Here is a 27,288-nt window from a genome sequence, read left to right as displayed (position 1 = left end):
CTCAATGGCAGCAAAGGCGGAGAAGATGAACTTTGGTACGGTGGAGCTGGCGAAGGAGGCGATCTACTGTCCATCCTTATAAAGGGCAGAGGGCACGACTGTTCCACATATCAGTGGCGGTACCCTGGCAGCGTCTGTTCAACATGTTAGTGGCAGCTGATAAAATATACCTCAGGGCTAACAACCTTCAGAGTTAACAACCATCACCCACTAGGGTAACCCCACACATATATAATCGTTGGACTCAACATGAAGAGAAATATCAACAAAAATATTACCCCAGGTGGTAACCAATCCACCCCCAGTCATGATGGGGCAAGCAGGTCATCAGATTCTGGGAAGCCTATACCTTCATGTACTCCACTACTACTGCCCTCACATAAACCGCAACAGAAGAAGAAAAGGAATATTACTTACCTAGCTACAGTGAACACAAACTCCCTGTTAAATGTAGGAAAACTCAAACACACCCTTGATGTGTTGGATAAGTATAATATCAAGATAGAAGCATTACAAGAGACTCGGTTCACAGATGAAGATGCAATGGAAGCCCAAGGATACTGGATCTATAAAGGGAAACCAGATAAGAGGCAGATGAAGACAGTTCCACACCTGGGTACTGGCTTTGCTGTACACCACAGAATGATTGCCAATATATTAGAATTCATCTCACCCAATGGCAGAACCTCCTCACTATCCTTCAGGTTCTACAACAGAGCATACACCATAGTGAACTTCCATGCACCTACAAACGACACCAACAGGAAAGATCTGGAAGCAGTAGAGTACCACTGGAACACACTTGAAGAGACCCGAGACAAGATCCCAAACCATCAACACCACCATACTCATGGGCGACTTCAACGCACAAGTCAGTAAGGAGGAGAAATACCGCAAGATAGTAGACAGTTACCCAGCCCACAAAAGGACCAGTAGAAAAGGCAAGCGACTCATAGACATTTGTGACTAATACAACCTGGTCCTAAAATAAACTGTGTTCAAGCGATTGCCTAAGAAGGCCATGACCTGGAAGAGTCCAAATTGCATGCTGGGTGAATTTCAGTTAGACCATGTGGCTATTGACAGGAGATGCCACAGGGAAATACAGAACGTCAAGGTCTTGAGAGGAGCCAATCTCGACTCTGACCACTCTCTCTCCCTAGTAAAGACCAACCTACAGCCCTTGAGGTGACCACCCAAAACCCCAAAGGTCTTGAGGATACTTACGTTCAACATCTAACGGCTGAGTGGTGAGGACTGTGACTTTCGGACCACCCTTGAGAAGAATGCACAGAAACAAGGGTGGTCTACTCTGCAAAAGGTTCTACTGGATGCCGCTCAAGAAATAATCCCTGCTTCATCCAACAAAGGACCCCTGGTGGACGACAGAGTACGATCTGGCTATAGAGGATAGGCGCAGAGCCTGGATCAAGTGGAGCCAGTGCAAGGATGAACCCAACCATCAAGCTTTCACCGCCCAAAGAAAAACACTAGAGAGCATCATCCGTAAAACTAAGAGGAACTACAACAGGTCTCAAATACAACAGGCAGAAGAAGACTTCAGGAGAAACAATTCAAGAGATCTCTACAAGGGACTCAAGAAACAGTCTACCTCATACACAAACCCCACCCTACATCTCCGAGGTCCAGATGGGAAACTCCAAATGAACAACAGAGACTGCACCAACACCTTTGCAGAGTACTTCCAGAAACTCCTCAGCGCAGAGGAACCTAAAGAGAGAGACTGATCTTCACCAAACCCACTGTCAGGAACCAGGACTCTGCACCACCCAACAGGGAAGAAATAGAGGAGGATAATCAAAGGCATCAAGAACAACAATGCTCCAGGTGAAGATGGTATAGCTGCAGAGATGTGGAAGCATCTAGATGAACAGTTCCTGCACAGTATCACCCAGATCATCCAAGACATATGGAGAACAGAGGTCTTGCGAAAGGGATTGACCTCCGTTGTGATTCATCCACTACACAAGAAGGGAAGTAAGACCGACCTAAACAACTACAGAGGCATCTCCCTCTTGCTTGTAACCTACAAGATCTTCTCTACAACATTTGTATTAATTTCCATTGTTCTAAAATGCAAGCATCCAATATAAATTCTGAATTATCAGATCATCATGCTCAAATTTTACAACTAGAATTTGAGAATGCTAGCAAGCATTCAACCAAAATAAAGCAAGCACAATTAACTCGTTTTTTCTCTGCAGCTGCATGTGGCAGTTTCATTGATAGCCTTAAACTTCAGACCTGGACTCCAATAACATTCGGTCATAGCATTGACCAAAAGTATACAGTGAAACCTCGATTCTCCGTTTTTCGAGGGACCATGAAAATAAAACGTACAATACGGGAAAACGGAAAATCCGGGAATGAATGAAAACCATCAACAATTTGGCTAAACATCACAAAAATGAACTATGTATAATTATAATCTTACAAAACTCCTAAACCAAACCAAACTACAGCCCCAGTGGGACTTTGCCTGCCAAGCGACCGCTGCTCAGCCCGAAGGACTCCAGATTACGAGGTGCGCATGGTCAGTGCGACGAATCCTATCGGCCGATATTCCTGGCTCTGTAGATCGGGGCCGCCATCTCACCATTAGATAGCTCCACAATTAAAGGTAATCACGTAGGCTGAGTGGATCTGGAACCAGACTTATATCCAGGTAAAATTGTCTGACCTGGTCGCAATCGAACCCGGGCCTCTCGATGTGAGGCGGACATGTTAGACCACGAAACCGCATTAATTACCGGTACGCGAGTTCAAAATCTCGATACTTTATATTCAGTTTTACAAGGGAATCTTCGTCAGTTTCCCGTGAAAACTTCTTTCAGTTCAGCGACTTTGATTAGGCTAGCCAAACTCTTCGAAAAATCTAATAACGCCAAGCCCAACGACAATCGACCACAAGCAGTTTTTAATTCTCTCGTCTAATACAATAAAGCACATTAGATACGAAAGCACCCAAAATGAATGCGAAATCCGTTCATTTCTTAATCTTTCATTGTAATTTGGTCTCCGGTATACTGTTCGCAGTCAGTTTCTGGAAATCTCGTACCGCGCAAATTAGGCCTACGTCAACTTTTAAAGGTTATGTTAAACTCGAAAACATGGTTTTGAATGTAAGTATCGATTCTTAAAAGTTCTAGAATGCATTATATGCATTATATTCAATTCTGCGCGTCACAAATCCAATCAAATTGAAAAGATAAAAGAAATATCAAAACTTCAGAAATTACTGTTATTCGTGACCTTGAGGTCATCTGGAAAGCGCGCTCGCTGCACATGTCAGTACGAGTTTGACATTATACCAACCATTTAAAATGCAACGTGCGCAAATAAAACGACTGCGGTTTTTGGTATTTTAACACGAAAACGTAAAATTCCCAGTCTTACATTAGGACCTAAACAGTAATAGGCAATTCCAAGACCTCCCATGGCTTTCTTTTTTTTAAATTACATTTAGGTGCAACATGTGTTTTGGTCTCGCTAACATAATCATGAACGATAATATCAAAAATACTGAATTTGTGTTAAGAAGCAGTTTCGATTCCTGCCTGAAAGCCCAGTTACTCTGCAGTGCCCTGAGCAAAGTGCCAAAAACCTCTTCGGCAGTACGATCGAAAAAAGTAAAAATATAAACATCTAACCCTGGACATAATATGGACGTTTTATAAGTGCGAACATTTGACGAAACTCGTTCCGTCTTCAAGCAGAGCTGTCGAAATGCGCCGTGTCTCCTTGCAATTGTTGTCGCCATTCTCTGCTTTATGATTTTCCGAGATTCTCTAAACAATACCACCCGAATGTGATGCTAAGATGGTCCCTTATGCAAGTTCACCGCCGATCGCTTTTCCAGTACCGGTACAGTACTTGCTTTAATTATCGCAGTGACGGGGCGTTAACGCCAAGATCCATAAATATGCCATAGCCGTCCTTTTGTGAGATACAATTTATTAAAAAACGATTGATCGAGGATTTAGTGTTGATGGGAATGGAATTTCTGGACGGTTGATCCGGGAAATCGTTTCTTCGAGGAACGGATAATGCGGGACTTTTACAACGTGATTTAATTACGATGCTCGCGGGACCACGTAATTTGAACGCTATTCCGGGAAAACGTATTTTCCGGGAACGGATAATCGAGGTTCCACTGTAGAACCTTTTTAAGCATTTTTTAAACGGAATTTGAATTACATTTTCCAAAAAAAACTTGCTGTAATTAATCAATATTCCAAAAACCCATGGATCACGAAGGGTATACGGATTTCAAGTCAAAAATGTAAATTACTAAGTAGATTAGCACAACAGAGTTGTGACCAGGTTTTTTGTAAGTATGTTAAAAACTACAAATCAGTCTATCGAAGAGTTCTTAGGGTGGCTAAGATAATGCACAATAACAAGAAAGTTAAAGAGTCGTGCAATAAATCACGAACCATATGGAAGGTAATCAAGGGAGAAACCAACAGACATGTAGTTGGAAATAAGTTGCTGCCATAAAAAATGATAAGGGAATACAAATGAATGACCCTCATCATTTGGCTAATTATATAAATGATTTCTTTCTATCCCTACCATACAAACTTGAAAATGCAAATAAATCAGATGTATTACCAGAACTCCCAACCTTTGTGCAAAACTCTATGCAGTTAACTCCAGTAACAGAACTGGAAGTTTTTAAAATCATACAATCTTTGAAGAACAAAACTTCCACAGGTGTAGATAAAGTTCCCACAAAACTCATTAAAAATATGTGCTCCCTATCTGGTACAGCCTTTAACTTATCTCATCAATGAATCATTTTCTAGTGGTCAGTTTCCTAATCACCTAAAAATAGCTAAAGTTATCCCAGTCTTTAAAAGTGGAAACTTACACAATTTACATAAATACAGACCAATATCAATACTTACTGTTATTTCAAAAATATTTGAATGTGCTATGAAAGATCGGCTTACTAAATTTTTAATCAAATATAACTTGTTAAATAATGCACAACATGGGTTCAGAGCTGGCAGAAGTACTTTGTCTGCTTTATCACATTTTACACAGTTGGTCGTAAATGCTCTTGATAATGATGAAACTGTGATAGGACTATTTCTTGACCTTTCAAAGGCATTTGATACTGTTGATCATGAAATATTGTTGTACAAATTATATCAGATTGGAGTTAGAGGAATTGTTAATGACTGGTTTAGATCATACCTGAATTAACGATCCCAGTTTGTTGAAATTACACATTGTAAAAGTAAAGGGCATAATGAGACATATCAATCTCAGGTAAAAAGCATAGACTTAGGTATTCCGCAAGGTAGTATTTTGGGGCCTGTTCTTTTCTTGATCTATGTGAATGATCTTCCTCACAATAATCAAGTAGAAACAGCAGTTCTGTATGCTGACCACTGCTGATGATACAAACATAATTATTAATAATCCTGACCCTACGTCTATAGAAACTACAGCAAATACAGTCCTGTCTAGGTTAGAATCATGGTTCAGGAAAAACAAATTAACATTGAACTTTAAAAAGACCCAATACATGGAATTCAAGGCATCTAACTACCATGCAAAAAAAAAAAAAAAACACCTTATATTAAATGCAAATGCAATTGAAAATACGTTGACCACAAAATTTTTAGGTGTCCATATAGATGAAAAATTAATATGGGATTGTCATATTAAGAAAATAGGGAAGTCGCTGAGTTCTGTTTGTTTTGTCTTAAGGATTTTGTCTAATAGTTATAGTGAAGAATATGTTAGAATAGCATATTTTGGATATTTCCATTCAGTCATCATTTATGCTATTGGTCTCTGGGGCTGCTACAAATCAAATCTTGATGTTATTTTTCGAATACAGAAACGAGCTATCAGAATTATATTGAGACGTAACAGGTTAGATCATTGCAGACCATTATTTAAGAGACTAAGGATACTCCCAATACCAAGTATATACATCATGCAATGCATTCTACACGTGAAAAAAAATATTGATCACTTCAGAAAGAATTTTGACAATCACAATTACCAGACGCGAACAAGAAATAATATTTTTATCGAGCACAAGAGTAAAACCATTGCCTTGAGACATGTAGACTCTGTTGGAATCAGATTGTATAATTAGCTTCTAAATACGATTAAAGATATTAGTCCCATCAGTTCATTTACCACAGCTTTAAAAAAATCTCCTGCTGAGTAGCTGCTTCTACAGTACAGAAGAATACATGATGAAGTGCTGGTAATGATGCTACTACTTATTAACTTGTAATCTAGTATATAGCCTTAAAAATATGTTAATGTCACATTGACTATGTTCACATTATTAACACCACACCAATATATTTTTATTTTGTCTTGTAAATATTGGTTATTAATATTATTTAAAAAAATTAAGATGTGCTGTCCTAACATTGAGGTATGTGGTGTTTCTGTTTTTCTTCTTTTTCAAAATGTTCATTGTTGTGCATATATTATTGTTAGTATTAGGAAATCACTTGACAACTCCTATACTGTTGGCATATTTCAAAATATGTAATTGTACAGTCTATGGAAGCTAAATAAATGAATGAATGAATAACTAGAGTCACCGAACAGCTGGACTCCCAAATAGGTTAATACCAGGCTGGTTTCCATGTCAGTAGGTCCTGCACAAAACAGATACAAAACCTCGAGACCATCCTCACATACAGAGCTGAGGGGGACACCCCAGTATAGCCATTATGGTGGATTTTCAATAGGCATATGGTTCAGTAGATACATAGACCCTCTTTTCTACCCTGTGGGAACCAGGCCAAGATGAGAAGATCACCAGACTGGTCCAAGGTACCTTGACGAATACCACCTCCAAGGTCAAGTTCAGGGGTGAGCTGTCTGAGAGCTTTCTCATCCAGACAGAAGTCAGACAGGGAGATGGTCTCTCCTGCATCCTCTTCCACTGTGTACTAGAGAAGATCATGCGGGAATGAACTGCCACATTGTCATCAGAAGCATGACTGAAGCTTGGGTACAAGAAAGACAACCTCAGGGTACCCTGTCTAGCCTTTGCTGATGATCCCACCCTGCTGGCCAACAGCATGTAAGAGGTTACTCACCAACTACAGAGCGTCTACAGTATTGCAACAAAAACCAGCTTGAAGGTCAAACTAGAGAAGACGGAGTTTATCACTATTATCAAACAGGCTCCTTCTACAATCCCACTCGGAAACAACACTGAGGTAAGTTCCTTCAGTCAAGTACTTAGGAGAATGGATCTCAGCAATAAGCAAGAGCGAAGCCTTGGCCATAGACACCAGATGCATCAAGTTAGAGAGGGCCTATCATTCCTTATCATTATGACCAGCTCATGTAAAAATTACGATGTAATGCAACATTTTTACATGAGCTGGTCATAATATCACATACAAAATTTCACATCTTGAAGCTAATTCTGATTAAACTACATCAGGAACGTAATATTGAGGTCAAAAATTCTTTTTAAAATGGAAATTAATACAAATTTGGAATACTTTTCCACAACATTTTACAATGTAAAATACGTGTACAGCAATTGTAATTATATTTATTCTGCACTCATTCACAATAATTGCATATAAATTTTAAACTGTCTTCGAACTTAGCATCAAATAAGTCTTTTAAACTACCATTATTGTCAATACTGTACATGTGACGGTCTTGTTTTAAGTGAAAATTTCACCAACGTGTTCACTAGTGTAACATTTTAAAATTAATTTCATATTTTGTTAACGATAAGATCTTGTAAATGTTTTTTAATGTATTCACTCATGCAACATATTTTTATAATTTCCAACCAGACGTCTGGTAGAATTTTGAGGTATTGATGTGACTGATGATGCCCCACAGCAGGGGCGAAACATGTCTCAACAATTTTAACGATGTTTAACTAATACGTTAACATCTTGTACTGTATTGAATAGGTTGAAGTTAAAATAAATTTCTTATATTATATTAAGATTCTTTCAATACGGAGGAAATGATTTTCATTACTTGTAATACTTACGTTGTAAAACTGAAGTATGTTGTCCTTTTCTACTGTCTTCAAATATGCAACCTCAACCTTAGTTCGATCAAAATGGTACTGATGGGTCGATATTTCACCCCAATACCATGCTGTCAGGTGCTCCATCACTTTAGGCCTCTCCAGGAGCTGTGAAGCCAGAGACTCTTTAATTCTATTGAAGGCCTCCTTAGGTAATTCTTCAAGGTAGTTCTAAATCAAACAAACAAACAGCAATTTAAAATTAGAGAAGAAAAAACAAGAGACTTAAAATTTATTGACGACATGCATGAACAAGTATCAAGAGCAGTAATATTCATATTCAATAAGAATGTAAATAATGTCAAATCTTTCAATATATTTAATAGGGTAAATTGGTCCACCTATTCAATACATACATACAATGCCAAATTTTCATGAATGTTATATTCTAATTGAAACTACTGATTTTCGGTACTAGTTTAGACCCTTAGCGTCATTTTCAGCCGTAAATAGTCATTGGTATAATAAAAACATGAAACCGAGCACGTCTAAACAAAGAACACAGTTTATTAATAAACAAAACACTTTAAAAACAAGTCCTTAATGAATGTATCTTGGAGATGGCATCAAGCCCATCAGTCATAAAACAGTGCATACAAAGACTCTCTCTTTATCATTAGTGGTACCGTGAAGGTGTACCGTACTTAAAAAAAACTGAGTGAGGGGGACATCAGATAACTTTTTAGGTATATCATTTACGGCTCTGTAAATGTGCCCTCCTCTGCAAACCATGTGACCTAGCCGTGGTGGGAAGGCTTGCGTGTCCCAATGATTCAGATAGCCGAGCCGCAGGTGCAACCATATCGGATGGGTATCTGTTGAGAGACCAGACTAAGGAATGGTTCATCGAAAGGGGGGTAGCACTCTTTCGGTAGTTGCAAGGGCGGCAGTCTAGATGATTGACTGATATGGCCTTGTAATAATACTCAGCTTAGCTGTGTTGATACTGCTACACGGCTGAAAGCAACGGGAAACTACACCCGTAACTACCTCCCGAGGACATGCAGCTCTCTCTGTATGAATGATGTACTGATGATGGCTTCCTCCCGGGTAAAATATTCCGGAGGTAAAATGGTCCCCCATTCGGATCTCCGCGTGGGGACTACACGAGAGGGGGCGATCATCAGGAAGATGGATACTGACATTCTGCGAGTTGGAGCGTGGAATGTTAGAAGTTTGAATCGTTGTGGTAGGTTAGAGAATCTGAAAAGGGAGATGGATAGGCTAAAGTTAGATTTAGTTGGTATAAGTGAAGTATGTTGGCAGGAAGAACAAGATTTTTGGTCAGGCGACTACCGAATTATCAACACAAAATCAAACAGGGTTAATGCAGGAGTTGGTTTAATAATGAATAAGAAAATAGGGCATCGGGTAATCTACTACGTCAGGCATAGTTAAAGAATTATTGTCGTCAAAACTGACACCAAACCAATGCCCACCACAATAGTGCAGGTCTATATGCTTACCAGTTCAGCGTATGATGAAGAAATCGAAAAAATACATGAGGAGATAGAAGATTTAATACAATATGTAAAAGGTGACGAGAATCTAATTGTGATGGGAGACTGGAATGCAGTAGTAGGCCAAGGAAGAGAAGGTAGTACAGTAGGAGAATTTGGATTGGGACAAAGGAACGAAAGAGGAAGTCGGCTGGTTGAATTCTGCACTGATCATAATTTAGTCCTTGCCGATACTTGGTTCAAACACCACAAAGGACGGCTGTATACGTGGACAAGACCTGGAGACACTGGAAGGTATCAAATAGATTAGACAGAGATTCAGAAACCAGGTGTTGGATTGCAAAACTTTCCCAGGAGCAGACGTGGACTCTGACCACAACTTGTTGGTCATGAAATGCCATCTGAAGTTGAAGAAATTGAAGAAAGGAAAGAATGCAAAAAGATGGGATCTAGACAAGTTGAAAGAAAAGAGCGTGCGCGATTGTTTCAAGGAACATGTTGCACAAGGACTAAATGAAAAGGCTGAAGGAAACACTGTAGAGGAAGAGTGGAGAGTCATGAAAAATGAAGTCAGTAGGGCTGCTGAAGAAATGTTAGGAAGGAAGAAAAGATCAACTAAGGATCAGTGGATAACTCAGGAGATACTAGACCTGATTCATGAATGACGAAAATAAAAGAATGCTAGAAATGAAGAGGGCAGAAAAGAATACAGGCGATTAAAGAATCAAGTGGATAGAAAGTGCAAGGATGTCGAAGGCTGTATGGTCCTGGGAAAGGTATATGCTGCATAAAGGAAAATCAAGGAAACCTTTGGAGAAAAATCTAGGTGTATGAATATTAAGAGCTCAGATGGAAAGCCACTTCTAGGGAAAGAAGACAAAGCAAAAAGATGGCAGGAACATATCCAACAGTTGTATCGAGGTAAAGATGTAGATAATTTGGTTCTGGAACATGAAGAGGCTGTTGATGCTGATGAAATGGGTGACCCAATTTTGAGGTCAGAGTTTGACAGATCCGTGAGTGACCTAAATAAGAACAAGGCACCTGGAATTGATGACATTCCCTGGAGAAACCAGCATGGCAAGGTTATTTCATTTAGTGTGCAAGATGTACGAGACAGGAGAAGTCCCATCCGATTTTCGGCAGAATGTTGTTATACCTATTCCCAAGAAAGTCTGTGCTGACAGGTGTGAAAACTACCGCACCATTAGTTTAGTATCTCATGCCTGCAAAATTTTAACACGTATTATTTACAGAAGAATGGAAAAACAAGTTGAAGCTGAGTTGGGAGAAGATCAATTTGGCTTCAGAAGAAATGTAGGAACACGTGAAGCAATCCTGACTTTACGTCTGATCTTAGAGGATCGAATCAAGAAGGACAAGCCCATGTGCATGGCATTCATAGATCTAGAAAAGGCATTTGATAATGTTGATTGGACCAAGCTATTTATGATTCTGAAGATGATAGGGATCAGATACCGAGAACGAAGAATTATCTACAATCTGTATAAAAATCAGTCTGCAGTGATAAGAATCGAGGACTTTGAAAAAGAAGCAGCAATCCAGAAAGGAGTGAGGCAAGGCTGCAGTTTGTCCCCTCTCCTTTTCAATGTTTACATAGAATAGGCAGTACAGGAAATCAAAGAGAAATTTGGAAAGGGAATCACAGTCCAAGGAGAGGAAATCAAAACCTTGAGATTTGCCGATGATATTGTTATTTTATCTGAGACTGCAGAAGATCTCGAGAAGTTGCTGAATGGTATGGATGAAGTCTTTGGGTAAGGAGTACAGGATGAAAATAAATAAGTCCAAAACAAAAGTGATGGAGTGCAGTCGAACGAAGGCAGGTGATGTAGGAAATATTAGATTAGGAAATGAAGTCTTAAAGGAAGTAGATGAATATTGCTACATGGGTAGTAAAGTAACTAACGATGGCAGAAGTAAGGAGGACATAAAATGCAGACTAGCACAAGCAAGGAAGAGCTTTCTTAAGAGAAGAAATTTGCTCACTTCAAACATTGATATCAGAATTAGAAAGATGTTTTTGAAGACTTTCGTGTGAAGCGTGGCATTGTATGGAAGTGAAACATGGACGATAACTAGCTCAGAAAGAAAGAGAATACAAGCTTTTGAAATGTGGTGTTACAGAAGAATGCTGAAGGTGAGATGGACAGATCGAATCAGGAATGAAGAGATACTGAATAGAATTGGTGAGAGGAGATCGATTTGGCTAAATTTGACGAGAAGAAAAGATAGAATGATAGGACACATCTTAAGACACCCAGGACTTGTTCAGTTGGTTTTTGAAGGAAGTGTAGGTGGTTAGAACGGTAGGGGTAGACCAAGGTATGAATATGACAAGCAGATTAGAACAGATGTAGGATGCAATAGTTACGTAGAAATGAAAAGGTTAGTACAGGATAGGGTGGCATGGACAGCTGCATCAAACCAGTCTATGGACTGATGACTCAAACAAACAACAAGTCATGTGCATTAAATCAAGGACAAGTGTGTTTCCACAATAATTACCATGCCACTAATGTTATTTGTATGCACTATTTTACGACTGATGGTCTTGACACCATCTCCAAAATACATTCATCAAGGACTTGTTTTTAAAGTGGGTTTTTTTTATTTTTATTAAAGCATGTTGTTCTTTTTTTTTAGATGTGCTCTGTTTCATGTTTTTAAGATACCAATTGACTATATATGGCTGAAGATGACCCTAAGGGTCGATACTAGTACCAAAAATCAGTTCCAATGAGAATATAAGAGATTCATGAAAATGTGGTTATATTTGGCATTGGATATTGTACTGGGATTGACCAAACATCAAGTATTTCTTAAATAAAATATGCGATAAAAATTTATAAATTAGTCAACCCGCACAACACTACAGCCATCATCACACAGCCAGTGGGGTGTCAAGGACAGGTTGCATCATACGATCTGGAAACATCCATCCAAGAAAATTTTCTATATCCTAAATCAATTTAGGTATCGATTCAGAAGCAACGGCATCTGATAGTGCACATTTGAAATGTCTCCTCATGTTAATTTCTCCAAAATCGATCCAGGGATTACGGAGATATTTAAGATTTTATAAAACATTATTGTACGTCAGAGCTAGATCTATATAAAAGGCCATTACTCCTGGTCTTGACACGGCAGTTCACACCGGCAATATGACGATGTTGGTTCGCCGCATGATATGGAGTCAGCCTGCAGGGCGAGATTATGTCTGAGTGACATGCGAGTTGTGGAACATAGAATAATTCCGGCATTATGGTACTTACAAGCTTTCAGTAAGTAGAACCTCATTGAGAAACTTATAAACTGAAGAAGGTGATTTTAAGACTTGTATAACTAACATTTACGTGTGTGCTAGAAGCCATAATAGTGACCTTTCCCAGTGAACTCGACTTAAACTTTTAACATTACGGTGTGATTAATCGAACATTCATAGGCTTTACTTTACGTACAACAATGGTTTAACCATTCACTTAGACATTATATGAAATGTGGTAGTGAAAGTGATGTTTTTTTTCTCCGTATAGACTTTGAATAATAATAATAATAATAATAATAATAATAATAACTTCACATAGAATGCAGTAGTTAGGAATGATAGTGATTTTTCCTAGTGATTTACAAGACATAGACACAAGTGCACTCAGACATTCATGTAATGCAAGTGAAATTTCCAAGTGAACTGTGCTTCTAGTAGGTTGCTACAAACATTCAGTTTCTTTAGAATTATAAATCTAAGAGTATAGTTATTCCATCAGACATTCTATTTTTTGATGTGAATAGGAATAAACTGTGTTGTAATGACTTCCAATGGACAGTGCGAATATTAATTTAGCAGAAAGACTCTATGCAAGTGATAGAAGTCAAATTTCATTTTTTATTTGTAGATATCCACCACAAGTTTCCCACGTGCAACTTCCTTTTCTAATTTTACGTTTGGGTTCTAAGTTAGAACCGAGTCAATGATTACAATTCACAAAGTGCTGTGGTTTATGTGAATCATTCCAATACTCAGGGGACAGTTAAATGTGGACACTCGCATAACATAATCAGTGAGTGGTTACCCCGCGCCAGGATCTTCAAGAATCAATGACGACCCATTGCTGTCTACAAGGGATCGTGGCTCTATAGTCTGGTTGGGTCGCTGTATATCAAGGAGGATCTATGGAAACCACCTCACTGTAACCAGCACAATTGTAAGGCGAACCTTCTGTGAATAAATTCAGTTTAAGGGATTTGGAACTCATTGTAGCTAGGACCTCTCTCTGTACCCAGCTCTACACCCAGTGTGCCCTGTTATTAAGAGATCTTTACCCTCCAAAATATCTAGTCGTGCCTTATCATCAAATAATTTCCTGGTATTATATATACTGAACAGGTGGTCCAATTTACCCTATTATATGTAACTACTGTCAATATGGATCACAATGAAGCTTATAACATCTTTTCAATATAGGTTAAGACTGGCACTGGATTTAAAATACTGTATTAATGAAATAGAAGTGAAATCATTTTCTCAGTATCTCCATATATTCAACAATGTGTTGAACCACAACCACTATCTAGTTTTCATGAAAGATAGTACACTAAAAAGCAAAAAGATAGTACACTAAAAAGCAAAGTCTTCTACGTTCACACCATGAAGGCCCCGAGAGGTGAGGAAGATAAAGACTTCCACTATCCGTAACCTGAGCACTTGGTGAGGCAGAGATGGTTAGCTCTACTCCTGGCTGCCTTTGCCCCTGGCGATTAAACTGCTAGTCATTTCTGGTGTAGGCTGAGTGTACTTCTGGGTCATGTATACCTCCAGAAATGGAACCCTCATTTCCTAACATTTCTGACTTCCTGACAGGGAACTTAATCCAAGTTCTTTCAGGTGAAGCGAGTATGCCTTTACCCCCTTGGCCAGGCTAAAAAAGACAGTACCACTACAATAACTTATTAACCATGCCTTTTTCTCTCTCTACTATTACGGTGTCAAATATTCAATTACTATAAGCCTGTCCTGAAGATGTGCGGTAGGAAACTATTTTATTCTACAGTAACTCTTCTCTACACAAAATGACCTAATTCCACGACATTTAAAGGAACTGGACAATGCAAAAAGCCAATAAGCTATTCAAAAACATGTACAAGGTAAAGAATTAATGCAATAGGATTGCTTATGAGACAAATTTCCCAGGATCAACAGTTAAGTCACTTTGTCTCTCCCAGTATTCAAAGGCTAAATTCAGTGAATGAACTGAGGAAGTAGCTCCAAACATACATGGTGAAACAGGTATACTACTACAATTACATCTGGTATCAACTCGGCCGTATGCAGATGGTACTCAAGAGATCATGTGGCATAAGGTGCGTGAAAAGTTACTGAAGTTCATTGTGTGACAGCATTAGTCAACTGCAGGTGCACAAGATAGTAAATTTCCACCTCAACTACAGCAGAACCCCGTTAATCCGAAATAAAGGGGGCGGAGCCAATTTGGTTGACGTGTTTTTCTGAATAACACATGGAAAATATCTTCTGAAGTTAAATGTCGAAATAAAAATGCATAAACTCTGTTAAGCAAAGGTGCATACCGTATAGGCCCATTAACATTAAAATGTTTACATAATGTCACTCATTGTATAAAATCACGTGATTTTCTTCTGAATTTTCTTGGTGCAGTGCTGTCGCACGCACAGCTATGTCGCGCCACCATTTAATCAACAATACATCAGATTCATTGCTTCATTCAACAAAGCGCAAAACAGTATACAGTAATTTTATTACAGTGCTGTAATTAAAGCATCTGGTACTGTATTTTAATAAAAATTCTAAATCGATCTTACCTCCAATGCATTAAATCAATCATCTGCTGTAACTCTATTCTCAGAACTGCTATTGTCAAGGTCGGAGTCGTCGGCATAATCTTCATGACGAATAACACAGTAGTAATGATAACACAGTAATAATAATTCCTGCTTGTTCAATAAAAAAGTAGAGGGTAAGAAACTGTTTTGTTTTATGCTACACATGCATTCTGGCACAAGTCATAATATAAAAATAGGGTTTGCCTAGTAGCACTCAACACATATAGCAAGAGAATTACTAATATCAACTGCTCAGACAGAGAGGGTGAAAATAAAATATTAAAATACAATTTTGCCAGAGCATTTTGGTTAAGCGGGATTCTATTGTATTAGAACTACTAGATTGGAATAATCGTCCCATTCTTCGAAGGGACACTTGCAACACTGGAAAATAATAGCTCAAACTAGAGAAACCGCAACATTTCACATTATGTAATAAAGAAAATGGTGAATAATTTGCACAGTTCTCTACCCTCCTCCTCCTCAATCACCATTCATTTCCAGATGCAGCTGGGGCAGGGTAAAGATGATTCCTCTTCATTTTACTCGATCTTCCCATGACTCCTTTTTCATCACAATGTTTTAGGCAAAGTCCCATTGCTTTATTCAGTTCTTAACTAGATCTACCGGTAGAAATCTCAGTCATTCTAGCCTCGCTCTTACTTTACTTCGAATTCCATAGTTCGTTTAGGTATTTGTTTGGTCATTCGTTCATTCATTCATTGTGTCCTAAATATCAATATTGATTTCTTCATTTCATCAATCTACTTATACACCATTAATTCATTCTGCAGTCATCCCTCTCTCTCCTGAAACATTTATCTCAAAAATTTTACTTATAATGTCAGTATTTAATCTTCATCCACTTGTCTCACTGGCTGGGTTACAGCTATACATTAGAGATATTACAGTATGCCTTGAGCATTTCCTTAACTTTCAGTGTTATATTTTTGGTCAATGTACTCTTGTGAGAGCACACACTTTAAAGTTGTATCCTCCTGTTGATTTTTATACTTTTATTTATTTAATTAATAGATACAGTCTATTGAGGGCCATTTCACACTAATAATAATAATAATAATAATAAGTTTAAATAAGTATAAAAGATAACAAAGGTATAAACCAATATATTAAGTAACAACAATAAATTAACCATTTTTAACAATAACAATGTAACAACAATGGCGATAACTGGCAAGTGTCGATTACAGAAATTAGGAAGAAGAAAGGTCGAGGGTTGGAGGGACGGAAGAAAATGGAAACCTGGAGACGGCTTCAAAGGAATCTTAATTTTTTGTTTGAAGGATGCGAAAGGTGTGAATATAATACCAAAATAAAAGGTCTGTTTCTTAGAAGTGAAGCTTCCACGGTGTGAAGAATTATTTAATTTATTTTCCGGGTTGAACCGTGTTGTACTTGTACGCATATCACGTACAGTTTGCCGACGTTTCGAATACATTGCAGTATTCATTGTCAAGGCGACTGAAATACCCCTACTCGATCCGAGGTAATCAGTCTCCCAGGCAGAGTTACACTACTAGAGTGGCCTTGATCTTGGCCTTTTATATCCTAGCCTATCTGGCTGGCGTAAGCCCTGGCTGTCTCGCGAGGCTTCTGGAAAGTTTATGTCACAGCCAGGTAGCGGGGGCTTGCCCGCGCTGTTATGTAATGGAGTTGCGGCCCGTGTGTTTATGTTGTGGTCTGTATGTCTTAAACTATGAATGATGGGCATCCAAGAATTACTGATTTTGTATCCTTCTTCTAAATTAATGTTATTCGGATGTTTCTTGATTTCGATAGCCTCGCGGATTTTTCTTTCCAGATTCCAAGGGATAGCTGCTAGGATCTTGGTCTTGTCAAATGATATTCCGTGCCTAGTTTCGTAGGAATGCTTGGCTACTGCTGAAATATCTGTGTTTTGGTTCTTGGTGTGACGGATATGTTCTTTTAGGCGGGTGGAGATCAGACGTTTTGTCTCACCTACATAACAAGCTCCGCAGCTACATTACAGGCCCCTGGAGTATATCACATTGAATGTAGCTGCGGAGCTTGTTATGTAGGTGAGACAAAACGTCTGATCTCCACCCGCCTAAAAGAACATATCCGTCACACCAAGAACCAAAACACAGATATTTCAGCAGTAGCCAAGCATTCCTACGAAACTAGGCACGGAATATCATTTGACAAGACCAAGATCCTAGCAGCTATCCCTTGGAATCTGGAAAGAAAAATCCGCGAGGCTATCGAAATCAAGAAACATCCGAATAACATTAATTTAGAAGAAGGATACAAAATCAGTAATTCTTGGATGCCCATCATTCATAGTTTAAGACATACAGACCACAACATAAACACACGGGCCGCAACTCCATTACATAACAGCGCGGGCAAGCCCCCGCTACCTGGCTGTGACATAAACTTTCCAGAAGCCTCGCGAGACAGCCAGGGCTTACGCCAGCCAGATAGGCTAGGATATAAAAGGCCAAGATCAAGGCCACTCTAGTAGTGTAACTCTGCCTGGGAGACTGATTACCTCGGATCGAGTAGGGATATTTCAGTCGCCTTGACAATGAATACTGCAATGTATTCGAAACGTCGGCAAACTGTACGTGATATGCGTACAAGTACAACACGGTTCAACCCGGAAAATAAATTAAATAAAAGGTCTGTTGTTGGACAACATCTATATCAGGTGTGAATATGTCAGTATCGGGAAGTGAGTTACCAAGAGTAGGGAGACGGTGGAAGATAGAGCGTTGTTGTAAGGCTGGGCATGGATGGGACACATGAGTGTGCCAGTTGTGTGTAGGGCGGGGAGGAACATCTATAGGGTAGTATGCCAGAAGAGTATTACATCTGGTGTAGCCACTGACTATTATATGAAGGTAACATAGATCGGAGAACTGTAAACGACTTCTCAAGTCAAGTATACCCAGGTAGTACATAATGTCAGATTTAGTTTTGTTCTTAAAAAAAGGATTACGAGTCTTAAAAATACTATTTAGCTGAGATATGTTTGTGATAGCAGATGAGGACCAAATAGGGGAACAAAAGTCAATAATGGGGAGAACATACAAGACAACGTATAATTTTAAGGCGTCAATATCATTAATTTCAGTAAACGTGTAAAGAATGCCTAGGGTACGCATAGCACAGGATTTTATAGACTGAATATGAGCAAAGAAGGTTAGTTTACAGTCTATTATAACACCTAGGTCTCTTACCTGAGAAGCCGATTGCAATGTATTTCCTTGGATGGTGTAGGCAGTGTTCATTCCTTGCTTTAGCAATGAAAAGGAGATTGTATTGCACTTTTTAACATTGGGAGAAAGATTCCATTTCTTCAACCAGTCACCACACAAATTGAGAACAGTCTGTAATTCATCAGTCATCAGGCGTATACACTTCTCTTAGGATTTTCAGGTCGTCGGTGTACAAGAGGAGGCAACACTGACTATTTTGGGTGCAAAGAATTATGTCATCGATATAGAGAACAAAGAGTAGGGGTCCCAGAATACTGCCCTGAGATACACCTGATAACACAAATAACCATGATGAGGCAGATTCAGGGAGTACCACTCTTTGTTTTCTGCCGGAGAGGAAACTTGTTATCAATGACAAGACGAGGCCATGGATACTAAATCTGGTAGCAAGCTTATGAAGAAGAAGTGTGTGATCCACAGAGTCGAATGCTTTGGCCAGATCTATATAGATTACATCTAACTGAGATTTCTTTTCTATTGCTGAAATGATGTGGTGATTGAGAACTGTGAGGTTAGTGAGGCATGATTTTCCAGGAGTGAATCCATGTTGTTCTTCAGATAGGTGCGGCTGTGTGAAAAAGAGGAATCGGCGGTGGATTATTCCTTCAAGGACAGAGGATAGTATTGGAACGATAGATATTGGGCGGTGTGATGAGATATCATGTTTGTTGCCAGATTAGACAATAGATGCGATATCAGCTTGTTTCCAGCTGTTGGGGAATGTACCAGTAGCCATACACAGGTTTAAAATTGTAGGTAACTGTGCATAGAGAGATGCAGAAGTATTTTTTAGGAATATACGGCTAGTATCATTGGGCCCGGCGGAGCAGTCTATTGGGAGACTATTGAGAATATTTTGAACTTTGTTAGGGGTCATTGATATTTGTGACAGTGAGCAACTGCAAACACTATTGATCTGTGGTAGTTCTGTGATAGGTGCGGGAAGGGTAAAGGTGGAGTGAAAGTACTCGTTGAATTTTTGAGACCTTAATTCAGTTGGGACATCATCACTATGTAGTTTAAGATTCAGTGGTATCCGGGGTGACGTTCTGCATGATGAAATGAGAGTACAAAATTTTTTAGGGTTGTTTTTAAGGTTTCCAGTTATAGAAGTGATGTGCCGGTTGTAGTCATTCTTAAGATGCGATTTTGACATTTTCCTGAGGTGTTTAAAAGTATTAAACGTGTGCAAATTGGGGACAGACTTCCAGAGTGATCACGCACGGGTTTTGTTCTTTAGTAGCAATTTAGTTTTGGCACTCAGCCAGGGGGGATTTTTGTGTGTACTGGGTTTGGAGAAAGGTACATGCTGTTTAATAGTGGTCAATATTAAATCGTCAAACAGGCAAACCGCACTGTTGACGTCATGTTCAGCTCATAACCAGCACCAAGGAAGGGATGACAAGTCCTGATTGAAAACTAGCCAGTACACTTTACTCCATAAAGGAAATGCTTGCCTCGCAACAGGTGGGAAGTCTTTATGTCGATAAGCAGGTAGACTGAGGGTAGCTTCGATTGAGTCATGATCAGTGCTAAGAATGTTTCTGCCAACAGATAAACTAACACTAGTTACTGTAGAGAAGAGGAGGTTGAAAGTTGCCAGATTTCTGGTGGGTATTAAGCAGAACTGATGTAGATGAAGACCGTTTATGAAATTAGACAAAATAAAAGACTCTATAGGGTCAGTTACTGTTACAGTGGTTGTGGATTGCCAGGATATGTGTGAACTGAAATCACTGATTAGCACAATATCATTGGATTTATTCAGAGCCAAAACCGTTGAATTAAAGCAATCTTCTAACGCTGTGATATCACTGGAGGCTGGGTGGTAGAAGCAACCAACTAACAAGTTTTTACTTCTGGAGATCATAATTTTGACCCAGGTTATCTCACATTCAGTTTCTAGGCCGGGTATGAGACAGGCTTTAAGTTTATTACTAACGGCAATCATTACACCACCCCCACGCTTACCGGTACCTCTGTTTTTACAGAACACTGAAAAGTTAGACAAGAATGGAAGTTCACTGGCCGAGACACAATCAGGTAACCAAGTTTCAGTCAAACATAAGATATCAAACTCGCTAAATTCAGGTTCACTGAGTACACAGTTAATTTGTTTTTCTAACTCTGGGTATTGTGATAATAAACATTAAGCAGTCCTGGATTTAAATGAAGGTCGCCAGAAAGAAGAAGTAAGATAACGAACACAGCACATGAGGAAGCATGGCAACCTTTCGTCCTTTCACTGGAAGAGACAGGGGCATGGCGAAGCACAGGGAGATCAGAGACTGACAAAGCGGAGAAAATATAATGCCGTTCAGCGAATCACCATTGTACTACTGAAATACATGACACTTCACTTGCTTCAGGGATAGTTGTAGATAAGAAAGCACAGTACGACACACTTCTATACACAGGAAAGTCTAAGAAAAGATTAATATGTCGGAGGTACAAAAACATGACTGTTGCCAGTTGCCGCCATCTTGGAGCCCCAATACACAGTAGGCTTGCTACATTTTTCTTCAATTCACCTCCCAAGTACAATAGAAGTCCGTTATAGTGAGAAATCATAAAAGCGAAAAAGTTACTCGTTATAGTGGATTGTCGTTATACTGTATCACATTTTTCGTAAAAGCCGAGGGAAAACCCACACACATTAAAATTGGTATAAAATGGTAATTCATTTGTTCAAAACTTGCGTTTTTGTGGATGATATCCACATTACGGCTTACTCGTTTGTTATTTTTCGAAATCTAATACTACGTGAAAGTGCAAGTTTAATTTCAACCTGAAAAAATTATAATATCACTCCAGAGGCCACTGTGGCAAACGTTTCAGTTTTTTTCTTCAAATAGCATTACCTAACCTAACCGTATAAGCATCATGAAAACATTTCAAGCGCACATAGAGAAATTATAACCACGTTGCTACGAATTTACATGGGAATATTACGACATTTAACTAGATGCAAGAAAATATAAACTATCCTCTGAAATCAGTAATGTATTCGTTCATATCTTGAGTTGAATCACATTCTTACTTAATTTCAGTATATAACATTTGCTTCAGCCTTTATTTCTAATGAGTTAACAACTGCTATCGGCCACGTCATTTACGCATTTACTACGAAAACATGTTATCCCCTTTCATTTTTCATTTCCTTTTAGAGAACAGCAGTCAATGGGTATTACTAATCGACTCCGACATCCCTTTAAAATGTCGACGAGAGAGCTTGCAAGTGTACATGGTGAGAAAACTATACTGTTCGATGATCGATCGCATTTTATAGCAAATGTATATTCAAACAGCATCACCTAACATGACCATACTATATGTATCATGAAAACATATTCCAAGCACCAGTAGAGAAATGGTAACATCTCGCTAAGAATTTACATGGGAATAGCTCCTCCGAAATTTAACAAGACACGAGAAAATATAAACTAACCTCTGAAATCAGTGATGCACTCTGCCATTATTTTGAGGTGTATTAGATTCTTCCTTAATTTCAGAGTAGAGTATTAAAATTAAGTGATCGTTTACTTAGCATTTATTTCTAATGAGTTCACAACTGCTATCTACCACATCATTTAAGTATTTGTTACGAAAACATGTTCTCTTCTTTCTTTCTTTCTTTTTTTACGGAACATCAGTCGACGGGTATTACTAATCAACTCAGACGTCGCCTTCAAACGTCGATGAGAGAGCTCACAAGTGCACATAGTGAGAAAGCGACACCAAAGGTCGCCTTTTGTAGCAAACACTTCAGCTTACTTATTCAAACAGTGTCATCTACCCTAACTTAACTGCGTATGTGTCATGAAGACATATATCAAGTGGCAGTAGAAAAGTGATAACCATCTCGTTATAAATTTTGATAGGAATAGCCATACCAAAATTTAACCAGATGTGAGAATATACAATGTAATCTCTGAAATCAGTGATGTGCTCTGCTATATCTTGAGGTGTATCACATTCTTACTTAATTTCAGTGTAGAGTATCAAAATTAAGCGATCATTTACTTAGCCTTTATTTCTAACTGGTTAACAACTGCTATTGATCACGTTATTTACATATTTATTACAAAAACATGTTGTCGTCTTTCATTTCTGATTTTCTTGACAGAACGGCAGTTGACTGGTATTACTAATCGACTCTAACATCGCCTTCAAATGTCGACGTGAGAGCTCGCAACGGAAAAAAATACTGAAGGTCGCATTTTTTGGCGAACGCTTCAGTTCTCTTATTCAGACAGTGTCAGCTAACCTAACTTAACCACGTATTGAACCATTCCGTTCATTGTCTTATAGTCATGATTTTAGCCTGCGATATTTGGAATATTCGAGACCACCCAGAAAATACTCGTATACTAATTTATTACATGAGAGAAGTGGAGTGTGAGCAGTTTTCGTGGGAAGAAAGCAGCTATATAATTATGAAGTTTCTAGAATCTCATAAGATAAATTTATTACCCCAAGCGAAGCTCTTAACTGTAGGCAGAGGATGCCAAACACGTCACCTATGTAGCATGCCAACAAAGGATTTGGAGCGAAGAAAGAAATTAATTTATCTCTTTGAGGACAGAAGAGATGCATTTAATTTGATGAGAAAATTGCAACCTCTGTAATTTTTGCTAAATTTTGATATGCTACACAATTATAATTAGAAATGCATACGGTAAGTGAAGTACTTGGCGCGCATTGTGTGTGTACGCATCGTGCCACGGGCAGGAGAAAATCGCCGCTAACCCGTCGGCGTGGGGTAAGCCGACCTCATTATGAATATAGAGCCGCAGAGTGCTTGAGATTCATTCTTTGACAGTCTTTCTGTCGGGACTGCGTGATAAGAAGACGAGCTAACTCCGAGAATAGCATCTGAGCTGCGAGCCGTAAACACCAGGCACGATCTAGTTGGGAAAAATAAGTAAGTAAATAATCTGCAGGACTATGTTGAAATTTTCATAATACATGTGATGGCTTGCCTATCATGAGATGTACTGCCTATGATTTAAGTGCCTAGCTAGTAGCTTCATATGACTTTGAGGACCAATTGTTAGAAAGGAAGTACGGAGAATAATAATAGCTCAGATTATTTCTGGTAGTTGAGAGTAACATTTCTATGAAGAGACAACAAGATCTTGTCACCATATGTGAATGAGTGAATTCTTGACTAAACTCTAGTAGAGAACCAAACTTAGAAGCATGGGAGAGTGGGAGTTTGTGGAAACTGGCATCGAATTACTCTGTAACACATGTCTCTTTACAGTTTTCCCTTCACCGGCTAGCGGGAGCAACGACACGCTGAGAACAAGAAAGAAGTACGGCGAGTTGGAGAAGACAGGAGCTGTCAAGACCCAGAGCATCGACGCGGGGACACCAGGAAGGCGTGCTCGTCACGACGCCGAAGGAGACACCTCACAACCTTCGAGGAAGCTGCAGGAGAAGCCTTCATCAGCCATCATGTATCCAGTAATCCACATACCTGTGCTACCGGCGACGACAATTGTCAACATGCAGTAAAATCCAGGGGTCCACAGAGGGGTGCCTCGCAATGCCATCGATACGTCCAGGTTAGATCACTCCAATTGGTTCTAAGCATGTAAATTATTGAAAGTAGATTCAGGATGGCCGTCAGCCACAATAGCTGTCTAATGTAAATAACGATTTGGTTAGAGTAATCATGCACAGACCTCGAACTCAGGATAGTAGGATAGGCAGTAGGTTGTATACTCCCACTTGTATAATTTTGATGTTTTTATTTCTTTGTTTTGCGGTATCTGTTCCGTCTGGGTCATGTTTGCTAGGTCTGTTAACCAGATACTGTAGTTAGTGCAGCGTAGCCTATACTTATTTGGGATTGTTCGTAATTAAGAGGAGATCTAGACTTAGTCCTTGACTCACATAGGCTAACGGGGATGGGTGTGTGTGCCCGATTGCTTGAGATATCTTTACATTAACTTCTAGCTGATCGCACGTATTGTTATAGTTATGCCGAGCACAGAGAAAGGATGAACATTGTAAGGTGAATATTCCGCATTCGTCTGGCTGTAGTAGCGCCAGGGAAGTGAGTCCTTGTGTACTTATGGATAAGCCCGTGGAGGCAGATATCAGATAACGTGATTTATGGATACGCCCAATGGTGGCAGAGATATGATAGTGATTGAATAATTTCGGCGCTAAGAACGACCTGTCATGTGATTATAGAAGTGAATTGAGGAACGCGGCAGGTATGCTGTTATCCAATCAGCTGAGCGCTCCCCAAGGGCAGCGGGGCCGACACACATTCCGTTTTTTTTTTTTTTTTTTGGTGGGTTTAAGGAAGTCAAGTTTTACGTCACCGGCTAGGGAGAGTAATATTGCTGTCTGCACTAGCTCAAGTGTTAGCATGGAGAGCCTTCCCCGGCCGCGACCTTGTGTAGCCAGCAGGGGATCGCATTTTTGTCTGCATGGCTCTGTTTTAGTCTTGCTACTTGTTTATTTAACTACCTGCTGACGTAGCTGTAATTTCCGTGATTTTATTGACGAGTCTTGGAGCCTTATGTATGCTGGACTGTGATCCTTCATCCAGTCCAGGCTATGTATATTATTGTTTGTTGTTAGACGACCTTGGGTTCGAGGTACTGTGAGACTATATTTTTCATGTTGAGGAGATGGCACTTCTGACGTGCCTTTGTACAGATAGTGATCCTTTCTCGTTACTTTTGACTTATTCCGTGATTCATGCTTGTTCCAGCCTGGCGGTACGATAACATTGTGACCTGGAGGTCATCTGCAACAAACTATTGACAAAAATAAAATTTTTATGTGAGATTTTTAACGTCTTGTAAATATTTTGACATTTTCTTTAAATTGTAATAAATCCATTTATATTCACTGTGAATGCAGCATTGTTTCCTGTATTTTCATTTACTTTTGGATGTTCTTACCTAGTTATCTTGCATATCCACGTGTTTGATCATATTTTGCCCTCTATTATCTTTACCTAATTTCCCTGAGACATGTGCGACTGAGTTGCTGTACATGGAAATGTAATGCAGGTAAGAGGTGTGCACGAGCCCACACTTGTGGGAGTTTTGTTCACTATGGTGCTCTTGGTTCGAGATCAGCATTCGCTTGACGGGAACCAAAAGCATTGTAGGGAACAGTATGTACCATGAAAACATATATCAAGTGCCAGTAGAAAAGTGATAACCTTCTTGCTATGAATTCACATGATTATAGATAGCCTTTCCGAAATTTAACCCAATGCGAGAAAATATAAACTAACCTCTGAAATCAATGATGCACTCTGCCATTTCTTGAGGTGTATCCCATTCTTAACTGCAGTAGATCAGCATTAAAATTAGGCAATCGTATACTTCAGCCTTTATTTTGAACGAGTTAACAACTGTTGTCGGACACGTTATTTACGCACTTCTTACGAAAACATGTTCTCCTCTTTGATTTTCACTTTTCTTTACGGAACAGCAGTCGACGGGTATTACTAATCGATTCCAACATCGCCTTCACATGCCGACAAGAAAGCTTGCTAGAGGACATAGCGAGGAAACGATACCCAAGATGATCGATCGCATGCAGTATAATGGCTGGGTGCATAAATACTGGTACCGGAAAAAATCGTGCACGCTTAATCGCTTGTAATAACTGATGTGTCAGTGTTGAGACTCTCACTGTAACCGAAGGATAAAACATAGTTTAATATAGGAATTTTGAAGGGACAGGAAAAAACCGACATAATGGGGTTCTCGTTATATGTTATACTAGCTATAGCGGACTTCTACTGTACTTTGAGTTCTCTATTATTACAATATCTTAGCCTCTGATTTTAATTGCTCAAATTCCTACACAATTTTCCCTTGCTATACCACTGTACAGCTTTTCTCCATACTGATCCTAATTTTCCATTTACAGTATCGGACGTCTCTCTCACCTATTCCTGAAATCACAATACAATTAGTAAAAATCATTATGTTTCTCCTTATGATGATTTTACTGTCCTAGAGATACAGTGCTATTATTTTATGGGGAAACTTTTAATCATTCTGCCGCTGGCAAACTTCTGGCTCTCTGAACTGCAGCTAGGAAGCCAGGTGACAAAACCAGACCACAATGGAACCGCAGCTCGCACTTTCCCATGGGAAGCATGTTCCGTTACTACTGGCAAATCAAGAGATTTAGCAACTACAGAAAAATAATGTTATTTGCTTTATGTCCCACTAACAACTTTTATGGTTTGAGACATCGAGGTGCCAGAATTTAGTTCTTTCACGTGCCAATAAACCTAACGACACGAGGCTGATGTATTCGAGCACCTTCAAATACAACCGGACTGAGCAAGGATCGAACCTGCCACGTTACTACAGAATAAAAGAACCTCATGAATTTTAATAACATTTAAAATGCCATTTATTACCATTTATTTCACATGCTGTTGAAAATGACCTCCATCCTCAGTAAGACATGCCTCACATCGTTTAAACAAATTATTTTACACTTTCTGCAATTCTGCTTCCGTAACATACACGAACAGGATATTTCAGCCTCCAGGTCTTTTATGGTAGAGGAATTACTTTGGTAAACTTTACCCCCTAGGGTTCTCCAAAGATAATGATCT

At 39.1% G+C, this 27,288-nt stretch overlaps 1 protein-coding gene across 1 annotated transcript in view; it reads right to left on the bottom strand.

Annotated features, from left to right (window-relative positions):
• The window catches only part of Ide (Insulin degrading metalloproteinase), a 644,148-nt gene that overhangs the window by 114,481 nt on the left and 502,379 nt on the right, over nucleotides 1-27,288 (bottom strand). The window contains exon 20 of the mRNA XM_067140877.2: nucleotides 8,033-8,242. Coding sequence (XP_066996978.2) covers nucleotides 8,033-8,242 — 210 coding nt within the window. The remainder of the gene's footprint in view (nucleotides 1-8,032; nucleotides 8,243-27,288) is intronic.

This window comes from Anabrus simplex, chromosome 2, assembly GCF_040414725.1.
Source record: "Anabrus simplex isolate iqAnaSimp1 chromosome 2, ASM4041472v1, whole genome shotgun sequence".
Lineage (NCBI taxonomy): Eukaryota > Metazoa > Arthropoda > Insecta > Orthoptera > Tettigoniidae > Anabrus > Anabrus simplex.
This window is presented reverse-complemented; position numbering and strand designations above follow the sequence as displayed.